The sequence below is a fragment of the Metarhizium album genome, assembly GCF_000804445.1.
Source record: "Metarhizium album ARSEF 1941 chromosome Unknown scaffold_1, whole genome shotgun sequence".
NCBI classification, from domain to species: domain Eukaryota; kingdom Fungi; phylum Ascomycota; class Sordariomycetes; order Hypocreales; family Clavicipitaceae; genus Metarhizium; species Metarhizium album.
The window spans coordinates 485,718-503,626 of NW_024467575.1; the positions used below are offsets into that span (position 1 = coordinate 485,718).

Consider the following 17,909-nt stretch of genomic DNA (forward strand, 5'->3'; position numbering starts at 1 on the left):
AACGCCTTTTGCGAACTATTGCACAACATGCTTACACGCCTGCCTGATTCTGCTTTGGGAAATTCAGGCTTGGCTTCCGTGAATTGCTCGGAGTGCGTTCAAAACTTGCTTGGGGTGCGTTTTGCCCAACCACTTACTAAATTTAGCTGGCCGACCTGCTGCCATACCCCACAGTACATTTTTAGTACAAATACTCTGTATATACTAGTTGAAATAGCTCTCAGTTAAATGCTGAAGGAATTACCTAGGTACATAAACTTCTTATAACGCCACGCTAGGCGGGCTCTAAATCGCTCAAAAAGCGATTTAGAGTGTTTTTTGCTCTAGGCGCTGCGATAATAGCTGTGTCTGAGAGTGGGGCAAAACGCACCCTGAGCAAAATTTGAACGCAGTCCGAATTAATTGAAATTCTTATGTAGCACGTTTCTCGCTGTCTCGGAAGCTACTACAACTACACACTTATATGTTGTTTTTTAAATGCATGTATTAACGTGCCGCCCTACAACATCGTCAGCCCTCTATTTTTGTTATACCTGCAATAACGCAATTAAATGTATAAGCTCTTTTTTTAACTATTAATAACTCTATTAAATTAAGCTCTTTCAACTCTAAATTTGCATTATAGCACCTACTAATATCTCTTATAAGAATAGAATTAAAGCTGCTATTAAAGACGTTTATTCTAGCCTCTTAGAGGTCTAAGCAGCCTAAGATCACGCTATTTCTTAAATAACTCTTTATAAGCAACTTTATAGTTATTAATTAATTTAAGAGGCTAAGGTAGGCTCTTAATAACTATTAAAAAAACAAGAGGAAGACTTAGTTAATTAGATTATATATAAGGAAGAAGCTAGGAGGCTGTCTAGCTGTTATAACGTTTAAGCTATTATATAGGTTATTATAGCTTAAGGCAGCAATAATAACTCTATTAGAAAGCATTAAGTCAACTGCTTTCTTAAATACAACCTAGAGGTTAAAATAAAGGTATTATAAGGCATTAAGTCTAAAAGAACTTTTAATGTAATAAAGAACTAGCTATAGGCTTTCTATAACCTTCTTAATTATCTAATTAAGGTCTAGTCTATTAAGGCACTTTAAATTTACAACTTTAATAAGACTAGCATTATAGAAGGGGATTCTAAGGCTAGTAAGGTTATTAAAAGTAGCCTTATTAAATATTTAATAAGGATAATAGAGTTATCTTATAAGTAGGCTTTTATTATTAAATATATAAGTACTATAAGTTACTATATTAAGCCTATAGTTATCTTAAAGAGCTTCTAGCTTTAAGAATAGTAGTTTTCTAACTATTTTCTATATTAAGTCTATATCTATAGTAATTCTAGTTAGACTAATACTTAGATTATAATAAAATAGTTTAAAGAGGTCTTTCTACTAGAAATAACGCTTAAAATCCCCTCCTTATAGCATCTTCTTATTTTAAATAGCGCTAAGCTATATATTTTAATTTAATTAATATATACTACTTATATTAATTATATATAGCTTCTTTTCCTTCTAGCCTATATATTATATATTATATAGCTACTAGACGTTAGCGTTTTTAGGCCCTTAAAGACTTACTATTATTAACAGCAAGCTAGCCTTATTAATTTTACTATATTATTACTACAGTAAAAACAGCAATTTATTTAAGCCTATAAGAAAGCCTCTAGGAGGGCCTTTATAACAGCAAACATCTAAGCTAAATTTTAAGCTGCTAGTATTTATCTTACTAATATAGAGCAAGCTCTCTAGTCTATTATTAAAGATAATAGCAACAATAAGCTTATAACACTAAAACAGCAGAAAATTAATAAGCAGTAGCTTTAGTAGACGCCTTATAATAGTAAGAAGGTTTAAGTACAACTAGATTTACTACACTATAACTTTAATAGCATTAATTATAGATATTATACTCTTGCCTTAAAAGCTAGCTGTAGCCTTAATTAAAAGAACTATTTTATTATAACTTTATCTACTAAAAATAAATATCTTAAAGCTAAGTATAATGCTTTAAAGCCTACTAGCTAGAAGCCTATTAGAAAGAACTTTAATTACGCCTTTACTATTATTTCTAATATTATTAAAGCTAAAGCTAAAGCTAACTATACAGCAGCTCTTTATAAGGAACGTTATAGCTATATAATTAAAGAAGACGCCCTTAAAATTATAGGGAAGAATTAAGCTAATATAGAATTTACATTTTAGCTGTAGAAAGCTAATATACGCTCTTATTGTTAAAAAAAGCCTTAAATTCAATGTATTGTGCTAGAGCGGTGGGTATAACGAAAATAGGGGGCTGACGATGTTGTGGGGCGGCACGTTATGTTAGTCCTAACTCAGATGAAGTCCCTCTGCTTGTGTATTAATCTAGTTAGATACACAAGACCTTACATTACAGATTATGGACTCTTCAAGATATTTTCTTGCTAGCTTCTTAGGTGCTTGAAGCGTTCGTGAATAAATCCTTTCAATCACAATGTGAATTGGCCATTTTTATCACTGTACAGTATCAAACACTTGGTTTTTCAATTTCCATGACATGGATATTCTAGTAAACTTCAACCACGACGCCAGTAATACAGCTCATCCACCCTTAAATATACACTGTTTTAGGCTGCCTTGGCCATGGTGTTGAGGGCGCTTCCATTCTTGAACCACTCGATCTGGGCCTCGTTGAATGTGTGCTGTAGGCGAACCTCGAAAGACTTGCCATCCTTGGGGTGGACAACCATAGTGATAGGCTCACCAACAGCAAGCTGCGTGCAGAGAATGTCAACCTGTCCGATAAGTCAGTATGATGCTGCTCATCTGTGTGAACGGATTCCGGAGTGCAAGCAGCGACGCCACGTAAACTGTCAACTCTAGAATGGGAAACATTGGAATGTACCTTGTCATCAGGCTTGATCTTATCATAATCAGCTGGGTCAGCAAAAGTGAGAGGAAGCATTCCTTGCTTCTTCAGATTTGTTTCGTGAATACGCGCAAAGCTTCGTGTGACAATGGCGAGACCACCAAGGTGGCGAGGCTCCAGAGCGGCATGCTCACGAGAGCTACCCTCGCCGTAGTTCCAGTCACCAATGACCACCCATTTGATGCCCTTTTTCTTGTAGTCGCGTGCGACGGCGGGTACGGCGTCCCATTCACCGGTCGTAAAGTTCTTGATCTTGTTTGCTTCGTCATTGGCTTCATTGATAGCGCCGATGAGCATGTTGTTGGAAATGTTGTCCAGGTGCCCACGGTATTTCAACCAAGGGCCTGCCATGGAGATATGGTCAGTCGTCGTTTTTCCTTTCGCCTTGATCAAGATTGGTATGTCTTTGGCGTCCTTTCCGTCCCAGGGTTGGAAGGGCTGGAGAACCTGCAGACGATCAGAGCTTGGAGAGACTTGCACGGCAACACCCACGCGATCTTTGGGAGGCGCCTGGTATGTATTATTTCCAGGGTCGTAACCTCGGACGGGCAACCCGTCCCCAGTTGGGGGTTTCAGGAGGAACTCGTTTCCCTTGTTATCCTTGAGTTTATCAGTCAGAGGGTTGAAGTGCAGGCTGCCGGCAATAGTGAGAGCGACGACGAGGTCAGGGGAGGTAACAAATGAATGAGTTGCAGGGTTGCCATCATTTCTGCCGGTGAAATTTCTGTTGTAGGAGGACACAATGGAATTGGCTTCGCCCTTCTTGACATCCTGACGGTCCCATTGCCCGATACAGGGACCGCAGGCATTTGCCAAAACCATGCCGCCAAACTCCTCGAAGGTTTTGAGCTGTCCATCCCGCTCAATCGTGGCGCGAATTTGCTCAGATCCCGGAGTTACAGTAAAGGCGGCCTTTGCCTTCAAGCCATGGTCCAACGCGTCCCGCGCAATAGACGCCGCACGGGACATGTCTTCGTATGATGAGTTCGTGCACGAGCCGATTAAGCCAACTTTGAGTTCTTCCGGCCAGCCATTATCCTTCACAGCCTGGCTGAATTTTGAGATTGGGGTGCCCAAATCAGGTGTGAAAGGACCGTTGATGTGTGGTTCAAGTTCTGACAAATTGAGTTCAATGAGCTGATCGTACTCAGCACCTTCATCAGCACGTAGCTCTGCAGCATAACCACGTGCGAATTCACCAATGTCCTTGCGCTTGGTAGCTGCAAGATAGTCGTACATTCGGTCATTGAATGGGAATACGGACGTAGTGGCACCAATTTCGGCTAATAATTCATTAATGCACTGCGTTGAGAAGATAGGCTTGGAATTGGAACACGAACCTCCCATGTTGGCGCATGAAGCCATGCCGGTGCAACTGATGGTGTCTACACCAGATCCTGCATGCGTCATTCATTGTTAGTTTAAATTAACTGTCGGGCTGGAATAGCCATGTAAACCCTGCAGATTGTTCTTCCGTCTCCACTTATACAGGACTCCTTACCATGATATTCAACAATGGCACCAGTGCCACCTTTCACAGTTAGAATGTCGGCGACCTTGAGAATAATGTCTACATTCACGGATAGTCAGCACTAGGACCCGAGCAAGTAAGTAGCATGGTATAGCATAGGCTAGCAGCATGGGACAGCCTACGTTAATAGTGCTATGAACTGACCTTTGGGCGATGTCCAACCAGACAGCTGGCCAGTAAGCTTGACACCGATGACCTTGGGGGCCTTCAGTTCCCATGGCAGGTTGGCCATGACATCGACAGCATCAGCACCTCCGACGCCGATTGCAGCCATGCCGAGACCGCCGCCATTGGGAGTGTGCGAATCGGTTCCAATAAGTAGACCACCAGGGAAAGCATAGTTCTCGAGGATGATCTGGTGGATAATACCAGATCCAGGGCGCCAGAAACCGATATTGTACTTGGCACAGGCAGATGAAAGAAAGTCGTAAACTTCCTTGTTAATGCTAATAGCACGGGCAAGATCCTTCTCGCCGCCGACCTGGGCCTCAATCAAGTGATCGCAATGAACCGTGGTTGGATTCGCAACCTGGTCCATGCCAGCGGACATGAATTGCAAAATAGCCATCTGTGCGGTAGCATCCTGGCAGGCAACACGATCTGGTCGCAGCTTGAGGTAGGATTTGCCACGCTCAATATCCTGACCATGAGGGTCATCCAGGTGAGAATACAAGATTTTCTCAGCATATGTGAGCGGTCGGTTCAGGCGGCTGCGGACGACAGCAAGATTTTCGGACATTTTCTTGTAGTTGATGAAGTTGTTGTCTTCCCAGATATTTTGGCGAACCTACATGCACGAGTTGGAAGTTTTAGTCGCGAAGCCATGAGATGGGACAAGTCATGTACCCTACCTTTTTGTCAAGCGAAAAATCGGACACAGTCGCCATGCGACGAAGGCTGCTAGCAGCGCCATTCAGGACGCGGCGCCGGGCCAAGTTGCCCAGGACCTGTCTGGAGGCAAGCATTTCGAGGGTGGTGAGCCAATTGAGAGGTAGAGGGGAGAGGGTCTGAGCTGGATGAAAGGGACTTGGCCGCTCTCCAAGGTCAGTCAAACTCGCAGACCAGTACGCGGAGGAGTAGAGTACGTGAAGGTGGTTTAAGGGAAAAGACAGGCAAGGGAGAAGGTTGGTCACGGAGGTGGAGAGAGGTGTTTTTGCCCGGGAACAGAAACCAGACTAGACGGACGTGATGTGGAGCCCAGGGTTGAATGTGAAGGTTGATGAATGTGAGAGTTGGCACATGGGACATCGGGGAGAACACAAGCAAGAGGGGCTTGGCGTTGCGGATTCCGGTGTTGCTACGGGGCCGTCTGGTACTCCAGCCAGTCACAAGCGTCGAGATAATAATCCACGCTGAGGACCTCCACATGCCCCGAGGCTTCGCGCTTTCCAGCGAACGAGAGGGCATGGAAAAACAGGGCCCAGGGTTAAACAGACACAAGTGGCTTCTGAGCAGTGTTGCTGACCAGCAGCCCGGGGTTGGCCTGGGGCAGTCGGACAGCACATGTCAATGCTGGACCTGGACCGCCAAGGTTCAGAATGTTGCCATTCATTTATTTAATCGTGCCCGCCCCACTTTATGTGGTTCGGCTAGCAAAAGCCCTCACCAGGGCATCGCTTGGTGTATTCACATTCCATTTACTTGCGGATGACGCCGCGCCGTGACTGTGATGGTATAGGTGTACCATGACCGGTAGAGCTCAATCCTGCTGACCAAGGCGCTGATACACGTACTATCACCAATGAAAATTGCACGCCGGGGAAATGTCAGTGAGAGTTTCCCCGTGCGATGCACTGCCCGATGTCCCTTCTTTCCGAGCGTGCAACTCGGCTCCGGTCGGCTAAGTACTCTTGAGTCTTGTGCCGCAAGTTTCATTGTAGCCGCAGTGCCTACGGAGTGCGGAGTGCTAATTTAGTAAATCGTGGTTCCAGACCTCGGCAATGACTGGATCCTTCGGTCACCGCACAAGGAGATTCGCTTTTGCGAGCTTACTCGGAGCTTTGACCTCGGCGACCGATGATGGGGTCATTTGCTATTTCGATGCTGACTATTACAGTTTGCCCCTGAGGTCAAAGTTGGGTGCCCGAACTGTGCTCCGGAGTTTTCGACCACCGTTGCGTACAGCACCACGCCTGCAGGATAAAGGCGGTCTTGTCGTCTCCCTCTGTACTACGTCATAGAGTTCAAAACAAATTTGCACTGACTGCTGACTACAGTCGGTGGCAGGACACGTTCGATCGTGGCCAAAAAAAAAGGGAGCTCATATGCAGGGGTGGGGGGGCAGGCTTCTTGACCTGCTCTACTCCGTACGCCGTGCGGCTATAACTACAATTGCATACCTGTGGTTTCCTAACCTATCCTGCATGCAGGGTGGTTTGATATTTTGGGCGTCGTCAACTACATCCCTGTCTCCACTCATGCATTAGTAATGTGAGCCGCTGTAGGAACGTTGGCTGGTTAGCTCGACATCTAGCAGCCACGTCCGAGGAATATCCGAATTCAAGCCCACAGCTCCACATCCGCCAAACAACTGTGCGAATTCCACGTCGGTATCTTCAGTTGCATCTCAGTCAACAAGGGTTTTCCTCTTGGTTGGCTGGATGGCGTGCTATTCCTGGCAACTAAACGATTTAGACACACAGGAAAAATCCACTCTTGTCCAAATATCACTTGAACGACATTTGCGCCAAATTCAGTCCTCGAATCGTATCTACACAATGGGCGTCGGAAACAAACGCACAATCACAAAGACGAGGAGGAAGACCAGGTTAGAAACTGACGATTCGATCTACAGCCTGGGACGCCAGCTAACAGCGATGAAGAGATGTGGATCAGATCAAGGCAGACCTGATATCTTCAAGACATCTCGCGCAATTCAAAGACACCAAAGCGGCCGAGGACCTCCCAGGTCTCGGGAAGCACTACTGTATTGAATGTGCCAAGTGGTTTGACCGAGAGAGTACTTTGAATGACCACAGGCGTGGCAAACCGCACAAGCGCAGGTACGTGGCCCGCATACTTTGTTTTACACTCGTCAGCCGGTGTACTAAACGATCTTCAATAGACTCAAACAGCTCCGCGAAGAACCTAGTCCAGATTCCCGAAAAATCCCTGGGGCCGATACAGAGTCGCAAATGGATAACCAGAGGCATGGCGATTTGAAAAATGATGCCTCTGGAGATAGGGAAATGGCCACAAATAAGCTGCGGGCTCTGCCACCCGGCCCAGTTATCCGCCCGAGATACCTTTCCGACGGAATCTAGCGGCCCGATGTTTGTTTTTGAACTTGGAGATAAAACATCCTGAAAAAAGTAGCCGCGCAAGGCTGGGATCCAGCCCATGTGAATATGCATCGTCATTCTATGCCCCGACCCCTCCCTCTTGCCGGTCCTTTTGACCGCGCGCCCATTCGAGTACTGGCCCTCCCTCTTGTTGTTCCGCGTGCGAAAGGCAGACGGGATTGACGAGTGTCGACGGCTCCGGGCTTGGGGGTTTGTTTCATTGCAGTGGGCGGGTTATCGATAAATGAGGTGTCGGTCGTCCTGATGAAGCAGCTTAGTACTGATAAATGCACAACTGGACAGAGTTGCGAGTAAGGAGGTTCGAAAGAGGTCCGGGTAAACGTACATAAACGTAGCTTCAACATCAGTCTCGAGGCGAGTGGTAGCCTCGGCCGAAGTTGTGTCATGGCGATGTCGCGCAAACGATTCAGCAATGGGTCCCTGATTCAGATACCAAGTTAGAAAGCATGCGAGCATCTAGAAAGCAAGTTCCACTTGACAGGGTTGAAATGTACCTCGGGAAAGTCGACACAGAAGGCATTCATATTGAGCCCATATAAGTAGCTAGCAAACGACTCGCTAAAGCGAGCAAGACTTTCGTGCATGAGTTGGAAGTGCATCATGTTGGCCTCGAGGTCAGCCATAGCATCTGAAAGTTCTGCGAAAGCAGGCTCAAAGGAATTCAGCGGAAACTCTGCTCCGCCGCCCCGGACATTGCGGGCAGAGTCTCGGAAGGAAGATCGTGAGGATGGTCGGAGGGGGGTTGTTGGCCTAGAATTACGCGCTCGGGAATTGGAACGTTTTCGACTCATGGCAGTGCCGCCATTTGGCTCATCGACGTTGTCTGACATGAATAATGAGAGCGAACGCTCTTAAGTCAATAATTGCGCATGCATTGCAACGTAGGTAAGTTTGGCGCGAAGGAGGAGGTCCGAAAAGCTCATCCATCTAGCCGCGTCCGAACTGAGAGCTCCAACGTCTAACTTACCACAAAGGGCATAACTACATAGCACGTGCTACGAGGGGCCACCCACCCAACAGCCGGCGAGTCCAGCAATCAGGCTCTCAAGCCGTCATTATTGACCCCACAACTTTTTGCCTGACCAAAGAAGTAGGCCACACCTCGCTCATCGCCGGTGACTGAGAATCCGTGACTGTGAAACCTATAACTACATACCTTCGGTATCTAGGCACGTATACGGACGGACGGACGGACGTAGGTCGATAAAGTTGATGGCTCAACAACCAGACTTTCCAGTTATCTACTTAAGCAGGTATTTTCAGGTCTGTGCACTCCTACCGTCAGCTCCACCGCCGGATGCCCAGACTCCCCCACACAATCAAGGTAGTTATTGATTCGTATGAGGCCGTGACATGGCCCCTATGACCAAGGGGTCAAACCTAGGTAGGTAACTGTCTCCTACCTGGGGCAACTTAATACTCGCGCACAGGTCGTCGTGTATCCGCCCAACACTGTGAACTGACACTGACATGCAGTACTGACCGGAAAACACTACACAGCCCGCCGACCAAGACGCCCGACGCCCAACGGCCACGTCGCGAGCTCCAACGTCAATTGACTCCTTGCCAGTCCGGCTGGTGATATGCTGACGTCCGTGTACTGATCATCTGGCTTTCCATTTGCTCCTCCAGTCCAGCCTTCATGGGTCATGACGCTAGCCTGCCACTTCGAATTAAGAAGATACCTTGACCCGTCCTAGCTCTGGTCCCGACTCCCCCGGCTAGCAACATCTATGAGGATTATTTATATGCCCGCCCGTCCAGGCTCAGTTGGCCCTCGACCATTGGGAATATCTCATCTGTTACACGTGCTGCATAGGAGTACTGTATGTCGGAACGGAAAGAATCCACTGCCTCTTTCGTATATCAAGCTAGGGCCTTCTACGCTGCCAACTACCCAACGCGGTCCTCTATCCAAACCTCGCCCTCAACATATCAATACTTTGAGAATCACAAACCAGCGACTTTCCCTCGGCAAACCTACCACCCTGAGAAGCCATTGTCTTCCTAGCGCACTCTGTTCGCGCAACGTTTCTCATTCAGCTCGCGGAGACGGAGACTGTCCTGCCCTCGTTCCTCTTCAAAGCAGCGTCCATTACCCAACGATCGTCTCGGCGGGGGCGGTGGCTCTTGCTTTTGCGATAACATATTGGCTCATAGCTGGAGAGTCTACCGGCTCTGATATAGAATCCGGCACTGACCATCTCCGTATCCACAATATGGCCGACAAGATTGCTCCCGGGCACCTGGAGAACCTGACCGCTGAACAGGAAGACAAGCTCCGTCAACTCTGGGACGCTGTCCTCAAGGTATGCGGCGTTTCAGACGCCAAAGATGTTGACGCGGTGCCGGCGAGTGATGGAAAATTGACTTCAGATGCCCAAGTCGACAAAAAGAAGCGCGGTTTCGGTTTTTTTAGAGGCGCGCCCCAGCAGCCAGCCGCCGCCTCTTCCGGTGGTACCAATACTACTACTGACTCAGCACATGAAGACAAATATGGTTTGACCAAGCAGTATCAGGAAATCTTAGCAACCCAGAAGCCGGAGGAGATAAGAGAGACAATGTGGGCAATGATGAAGCAAGATCATCCCGACGCGCTGCTCCTACGCTTTCTGCGCGCCCGCAAGTGGCATGTTGAAAAGGCGCTCGTCATGTTGATATCGTCCATGAACTGGAGGTACACGAAAATGAAGGTTGATCAAGATATCATGAAAAATGGAGAAGCCGGCGCCGCTGCCGATGAAAAAGCTGGGGATGCGCATGCAAAGAAACTAGGCCACGACTTTCTCAAACAAGCTCGTATGGGCAAAAGCTTCTTGCATGGTACCGATAAAGAGGGCCGTCCAATCTGTGTCGTCAGAGTCCGCCTACACAAAGCTGCCGACCAATCTCCCGAGAGCTTGGAGAGGTACACGGTCTTCCTCATCGAGACTGCTCGTCTTACACTGAAGCCTCCCGTTGATACAGCGGCAAGTTGCAACCTTCCCCGCCGGCAAGTTACTCAACCGGCTAACATCAGCAATCAGAACATCATATTCGATATGACTGGGTTCGCTTTAGCCAACATGGACTATCATCCCGTCAAGTTTATGATCCAGTGTTTTGAAGCAAATTATCCCGAATCTCTGGGGGTTGTTCTCGTCCACAATGCACCGTGGTTGTTCCAAGGTTTGCTTATTTCCCCATGACTTGATCGAGCGGAGGCTTATGTTGGACAGGCATCTGGAAGATCATCCGTGGCTGGCTGGATCCAGTTGTGGCTGCCAAGGTCCATTTTACCAACCACAGAGCTGGGCTGGAGCAATACATTCATCCAAGCCAGCTCATTAAGGACCTAGACGGCGATGAGGATTGGAAGCTCGAGTTTGAAGAGCCCATTGAAGGTGAAAATGACTTGATGAAGGATACCAAAACCAGAGATCGACTGCTGGGGGAGAGGGAGGCGTTGTATGCACAGTACGAAGCTGCCACTCGACGTTGGATAACACACGCCACTGGCGAAGAAGCTGAAGCCGATAAGGCCGAGCGAAATCAGATTGCTACAAAGCTCAGGGACGGTTACTGGCAGCTCGACCCGTACGTAAGAGCCCGGTCTCTGTATGACCGACAGGGAGTCATTCGTTCTGATGGCGACGTCAATTGGTATCGAAAGACTGATTCCAAGTCTGGTCCCTCCAGCGACCTCGGGAGAGAGTGAACTTGGCATTGACACAGCAAACGACCGTGTCGGTTCCTGGGTATAACACTGATGGATTTGTTTCGGCGCCCGCTGGACCTAAGCCAGACCTCCAGTTCAGTTGCCGCTAGTCGGAGCGGCGGCAAGCATGGCAAGCTCTTCGCGTTCCCTCAATGACATCGATTTACGTTGTAGTGCATAGAGAGTAGATTACAAATATACTTCGGAGTGACAGTTGCAAATAGAATGCGATAGCAATTGCACACGGTGGCACAGCGACACAGGTTTCTGGCACTGCCGTACCCGTACGAAGACTCCTTGATTGACCGACATTCTACATCCTGGACTTTATTTCCTCGCAAAGAACCTTGAGCTTTTCCATGTCACCTGGTGTAGAAGGCCAATTGATTCCCAGGCCTTGTGCGTCATTAGGCTTTGGAATCTAGTATTTCAAGGTCAGGACCGCTATTTCAAATCACTGAGCGGCTGAAGATACTGACCATATGAAAATGAACCTATAACGAGTTGCGCACCAGGGGGAGGGAGGGAGCATGAGGTTAGCATCCACACTACCCACGGCCCATATACGACAAGGAACAGGAAGGGTCTGACTCACATGATGAACCTGTTGGTGAGCCATAGTACCATTGTTTTGGAGTATGTTGTAGTCAACGGCTCCTGTTGCGGTCACCAGCTTTTTCAGGGTAGGCTGTGACGGGTATGTCAGCTGGCGACGTGATATCACACCACGTGCAACGCTGGGCCTACCAGGATTTCCGTGAGCTGGTCATCAGGAATGTCGGCTAGCTTTGCACCATGGTACTTGGGTATGACAAGCTTGGTGAAAGCATCTTGTCAGTTTTCAGCAAAAAAAAGAAAAAAGCCACAGCGCCGGCATACCCAGCATATATATTGCCAGAGTCGTTGCTGCTCAGAGAAGCCAATACACGTACAGCATGACCTTTGCTCAGCGGCCCAACGTCGAGGAAAGCCAGCGTCTTGTCGCTCTCAAAGAGCTTCATGCAGGGAATCTCGCCTGGAGGCAACCCGAGCGGGTGGCCATGTCAGCAAAATTGAGCTCGTGATGAAACAACCCCCTCGACAGTCAGCTTGGCATCTGCTCATCCGTGGCCATCCACCGCCATTCCTTACCCTTGATGATGCGGCAAAAGATGCAGGACATTGAGGCCGTTGTTTTTGTTCAAGATATCTTGTGTCTGCGAGATGGCGGAGGGAAGGTGGAGGTGGAGGTGGAGGTGGGGGGGTCTTTCTGTCGAAACGACGTTCTTGTGTTGGCCGAAGCGGGGAGGGGAACTCGTCGCACTCCAGACACAGGACAACACATATTATATATAGTATACCGTGCGGAAAACTACAAGTCCGTGTGGAAGTGCGAATGGTGGCCCATTGAGCATTTCCGCTCTTCACATCGGACTGCGGTATCAAAGCAACGGCTGCCCAGTCGCGACGTTCGCAACCGTCAGTGGTCCAACGAGATAGAAATTGGCACCAAGTCGTGAACGCTACTCCATACACGTTCAATAAACGGACACGAATGATTGGCCCACGTCGCTTTGTGCAAAATGTAAATACTCTATCAAACAAAATATACACTTGCAGAGCCACGATTGTCAGAAATAGCCAATAGAACCATTTCTACAGTTCATCCCTTGAGTGATGGTGTCCTGCTTCTCCATCTTCTGATCTCGTTCTGTCCGTTTCTGTTGCCTCCGACTGGACTCGCTGTTTACGCTTCAAGTCAAGGGCAGCAATCTCTTGATCGTACATTGTCCACTCAGGGACCTGCCTCCTCGCTCTGTCCAGTTTCGGTTCCTTGGTTTGAGGATTGTTGCATAGATCTATGGTCCGAGCCTTTGCGAGGCTCTCATCGCTGCACCACGTCTCGCACCAAAGCCAGTCCTGCGATAGGCTATGGATTGGAATTTGAAATTGCATGTGGTTAGGCAAGTCCTGATCCAAGTTTGACAGACTAGCCGGATCGGCTGAGAGAGCGTGGTACTGTTGTCTGAGTCGGTCTCCGGCGGCCAGCTCACGGAAACGGCGTAAATCCACGACATAGAGAGCAGAAATATGGTATGGCCTCCCACGGAGATAGTTCGCCCAGTAGCCTTGCTTCCAGAATCGGAACCCTTCCATCTCCGTTCGAGAGTCACACATCGGCGTGAAGCCATACGGCGCACCGTTCAGATCCAGGTTAACAAGATCCATCATGTCGGTGCGAACAATCTGATCAGCGTCTACAAATATAACCTTGTCAAGCGACAGCGGAAAGAGAACGTCCAAAAAGAGGATTTTGTATCCCCAAATCTCCCTTTGCTTCTCTTTTTGCTGCCGAAGCCAGTGTGGCCACTTGTATGTGATCATCTCGTATTTGAAACCGTATTCGTTTGCGAGATGCGGTATAAACTCTTTAAACGACGGCGAGAGAAATTGTTCTATGAACCAGAATTTGACGCTGTGTTTCGTGTTGCGCATGACAGAAACCATCATGATGTTGAGCATCCGCTCATACAGATGCCCACTAGCAACAGAAAATATGTTGATCTCAGCATGCTGTGAATCTGAAGTGGATTTGCCTTTTCCGCCACTCAATAGCCCTTCGGCAAATTTTAGGCTTTTTGAAACCATGCTGCCCTTGGATGAGTTACTAGTGTCCTCTAAAACGTCTTGATTTTCCATTCCAGGGCGGCGTTTGAGTCGCGGATACAACGTGGTGCCTTGAAAATCCATCAAGGCGAGTTCGTTGCCTTTGTCATCAGGTGCTGATTCCCATCCCTGAGCGCCAATGCTTTCAATGGTAAAGATCTCGGCACTTCGACCCTCTTTGAGCCGAATATTATACACGCCAGGATTTGCTTTGAACTGGAAAAACCCAAGGTTTGCCATGACAATGGTGTCTGTTAAATGAGGCTCATTTTCCGTTGCCAGAACTAGTTGGGCACCTCGCGGGGCAGATTCCTGATCATCGCGAGAATGCCCTTCAATTAAGATATGTTGCAGCTCGTAGGTAGCCTCAATGTCCGACTTTGCAGCGCTTAATTGAATATTATCGAGGTCATGTACGGACGACTTTGGTGCAACTAGCCAGGCTGGCGGAACGTCCATGCCCACAGTCATCAATGCATTTAATGGAAGCCCTGAGAAAGTTGCTGTCAAGTCTTTGACACTGCCGTTCTCGTCAAATTTCGGCGTCGATTCGATGACGTAACGGAAAAATCGTTTTACAGGAAGTTCCTCAACCAGTTCTTTGGGATTCAGGAAGAGTTTCACGTAGACGCCGTCCAACTCTGCGAGCACTCTCAGAATATAGACCCATTTTTGGCTTTTTTCACTGACAGGATCCAACAATCCGACAATATGTATGCTGGATTTCTTTGGGTCCCCTGATTCTACACCCGTGTGGCTCGAGTTCCAAGCGGTATATATCGTAGAACGGACCCCCGAAGAGGATTCGAATATTCCTTCAGGAAAATCTGAGAGCGCTGAGAGCGCTACAATGGAGCTGAGTTTGGCAGCCGCCATAGAATCCGAAATCCTTTCGCTCAAGCCCAGTTCGGCAACTGCGGCATGAACGGGAAGAATACGGCGTGTCTGCTCATACTCCAGCAACTGCTCAAAATCATCGGCATTGAAAGTCGATGCTGCTGCGATCGGCCCTATCACTCGTCCGTTCATAATGACGACTTGTGAACCGGTCGGTATTTTAGTCTCAGCGAGAAATTCTGCCACAGATGCTGCAAAATTGTCACTGGCATCGTAATCCGAGGCCTCACGAAGGAGCTCTTCCAGCTCTTGTATGGTTACAATTTCTTTGAACTTCGCTTGATTAGCTTTCAAAGCCCTATTGACCTGAGAAGAGGCCTTGAAATCGGCTTGAGTGTTGATGAAATCCAGACGGACTGCCGGGTTACTGCGCCTGAACTCCAGGGCCGATAAAAGTATATCAAGGCCTGCTCTGGAAGACATATCCGCGAGGACGGTAACAACTGCCCAATTCTCTGTTGTTGATTCTGCAGAGGAATCGACAATCGGAACCGCATTAAACATATCCGCATTCTCGTCATAGATTTTGGCAATATTTAATACTCGCAGGGCTTTTTCGTTTGTCTCCGAAATATAAATGTTGCGTCGCGAGACGGCACCTTCGAGAAATACTTCAATAGTCCAGGTATCATCATCTAAGACGCCATGAAATATCCCCCTTTGAATAGTCTGGAGGTCACCCGAGACTTTCATGCCCAGTGATTGCATCCAGTTTTGGTCACGAGGGACCAGAATACCGTTCATAAATAATGGGCGAACAGCAGTGTCGGCTTTCAACCTTCTGGCCCAGTTCCCAGCTTGTACGAGCTTCTCCGTAAAGTCGCTTGCTTGCAATATCATGGACAACGACATGCTCTCGCCTCCAGGTAAAAGTGTACGGCTCTCAGTAATCGTTGATAGAAGAGTCCCAGAATCAGTCATTTTCTGCTGAGCTTTAGCCAGCTGTTTAATGTACGATATTGTAGATTCAATGCCATAGTTTTCTGTCAGAAAATATGCAATCTTTGCTTGAGTCTTTGCTTCATCAGACAACTGCAGCGGCACCAGTCCAAATCGAATGGGGACACCGCGATCGATGATAGCTTCCACCTCGGAGATGAATTGTAGATCCTCGGCATCGGACAAGTCGGCGGGAATGACCAAGTTGAAGACATTTCGGCCAATCGGTGGAATTTGACCAGGGAAGGTGAGTTGTAGCAGCTGTACTTCGCAGTCAAAAGAGAGGTCTGGAAAACAACAATATGGGGGAACTTACTGAAGTCAACGTCTTTGGATACGATATATATCTTTCATCGTTTTCCAAATCGTTGAGCCATAAGATTACACCGCCTGCCTCTAACCTATCTGTCCAATCATAACGTAATGGTTTGTCGTCTTTATGGATAGTTGACACTGCTTTGTGGCTGAGAAGAGCAACGGCCTGTTCTCCATCGAACCCCAAATCTCGAATTCCATCAACAAGTTTCCTTTCACTTCGTAGCATGTTAGCAAGAGCAAAAGGTTGAATCTCTCGATCGGTAAGCTGCGCTCCGTTCATCCACAGAAAATTGACACCACCAGGCATCTTCTGTGCTCGATTCTGCTTGTTTTCCGCAGCAAACGCCTGGGAGACATTTTGAGAGGCTATAGAAGATGCAAATCTGGGGAAATCTTGGGTGAGTTTCACCAAGGCATCGAACGGGTGGTCACTGTTTTTGATGTACGACGCAGCTTTCATTCCAATGGAAGAGAGCTCAGAAGTAGAAAGGGGCTTTAAATCAACCACGTCGTCTGTTCCATCGAGGACCTCAACCGGTTTCATCGGGCTTTGGTCCGTGTTTTTGCTGGAATGTCTGTCATCCATCACTATATAATCGGTCTTCTTTAATGCGAGTTCCACTCCATAGCCGCTGACTGGCAATGGTCGGCTAATATGAGACTTGCTGCGACGATATCGAAGTCGGTAACGTAGATTCATGGCATGTGCCGCCTTTGACAGTGACTGATGATACTCGGCAAATTCGTTTGAGGTAGGGTCAGCATATAGAATAGCATCCCTTCCCATACCCAGACTGCGATCAAAAGGTAGCGGTTTGGCGACCCTGAAAAGGCAATTAGCAAACTATACTCCACATGAAATAGAAAGGTCACATACGCGGAAGCCAGATCATTCTTTTCTCCTGTATCGAGATTAGGCGTACAATATTGCATGTGGTCGAGTAAAACCCAAGTATCGCAATCTCGCAATTCCTTCAGAGGTTCCATAGCCTTGGAGTAGTGTTGGTAGTGTGCTTCGATCCTAGGGGCCGCGGATCGTAAAGAGAGCGCCAAGTTGAATGTAGATAGGGCGTCTGATCTGGTTATATGCCCATCTTCGTGAATCACGTCGAGGAACCGGCGATACAGTTCAGCTTCCGATGACGCTGTCAGAAAATAACCGCTTGCGATTCGATCTAGCAAAGGGAAGTATGAAGATGAGTTCTCTCCCGCCGCAGTCTCCCTTCGATTTGTTAGCAGGCAAATAGACGAGGGTTTCAGAGATGACAGCACCGTACACAAGCTCTAGTAAATATGGCGCGGCATCAAAAGCTGCAATCATGCCTACTTTAACAGCCGAAACAGCCGACACAGGCGGTACTAAGAGCGAGAAGCCAGCGAGCAGCCGTGCTATACATGGTAGACGCATAGTGATGCAGAAATTTAGAGTAGTCCAACCACAATTGGCATGGATGAGTTGTGATGCTTAGCTTGCAGAAGCTTTGTGGTTCGTGGTGATGCCGTGCTGAGGCCACTGAAGGCCTGTGGTGCCTCGGTATCAGTGCTTCGCCAGTTCTCGCTATACAGACTGATTCATTAATTCGATTAATTGCGCATTTATCGGAATAGCGCTGAGAAGATTCCATATAGACCTTGGATTTTGCTTCCCACAATGCTTGAGAT

General features: G+C 47.8%; 5 protein-coding genes across 5 annotated transcripts; 2 read left to right on the plus strand and 3 right to left on the minus strand.

Annotated features, from left to right (window-relative positions):
- Positions 1-2,615: 2,615 nt before the first annotated feature.
- On the minus strand, positions 2,616-5,413 carry MAM_00142 (Aconitase/isopropylmalate dehydratase; the record flags this gene model as incomplete). The annotated part of the gene is made up of 6 exons (XM_040818942.1): positions 2,616-2,783; positions 2,894-4,200; positions 4,258-4,314; positions 4,419-4,487; positions 4,593-5,235; positions 5,300-5,413. The coding sequence occupies 6 exons, from the start codon at positions 5,411-5,413 to the stop codon at positions 2,616-2,618; spliced, it is 2,358 nt and encodes a 785-aa protein (XP_040682206.1).
- Positions 5,414-7,165: 1,752 nt separating this feature from the next.
- MAM_00143 (C2H2 finger domain-containing protein) lies at positions 7,166-7,711 on the plus strand (the record flags this gene model as incomplete). The annotated part of the gene is made up of 3 exons (XM_040818943.1): positions 7,166-7,215; positions 7,271-7,450; positions 7,513-7,711. 3 exons carry the CDS (start codon positions 7,166-7,168, stop codon positions 7,709-7,711), a joined length of 429 nt encoding a protein of 142 aa, XP_040682207.1.
- Positions 7,712-9,969: 2,258 nt separating this feature from the next.
- On the plus strand, positions 9,970-11,447 carry MAM_00144 (CRAL/TRIO domain protein; the record flags this gene model as incomplete). Its single annotated transcript, XM_040818944.1, has 2 exons — positions 9,970-10,918; positions 10,969-11,447. 2 exons carry the CDS (start codon positions 9,970-9,972, stop codon positions 11,445-11,447), a joined length of 1,428 nt encoding a protein of 475 aa, XP_040682208.1.
- A 313-nt stretch (positions 11,448-11,760) lies between these two features.
- On the minus strand, positions 11,761-12,448 carry MAM_00145 (HIT family protein 1; the record flags this gene model as incomplete). The annotated part of the gene is made up of 4 exons (XM_040818945.1): positions 11,761-11,868; positions 12,043-12,135; positions 12,195-12,263; positions 12,380-12,448. The coding sequence occupies 4 exons, from the start codon at positions 12,446-12,448 to the stop codon at positions 11,761-11,763; spliced, it is 339 nt and encodes a 112-aa protein (XP_040682209.1).
- A 634-nt stretch (positions 12,449-13,082) lies between these two features.
- Positions 13,083-17,655, minus strand: MAM_00146 (UDP-glucose:glycoprotein glucosyltransferase precursor; the record flags this gene model as incomplete). The annotated part of the gene is made up of 4 exons (XM_040818946.1): positions 13,083-16,190; positions 16,246-17,071; positions 17,125-17,469; positions 17,525-17,655. 4 exons carry the CDS (start codon positions 17,653-17,655, stop codon positions 13,083-13,085), a joined length of 4,410 nt encoding a protein of 1,469 aa, XP_040682210.1.
- Positions 17,656-17,909: the final 254 nt, after the last annotated feature.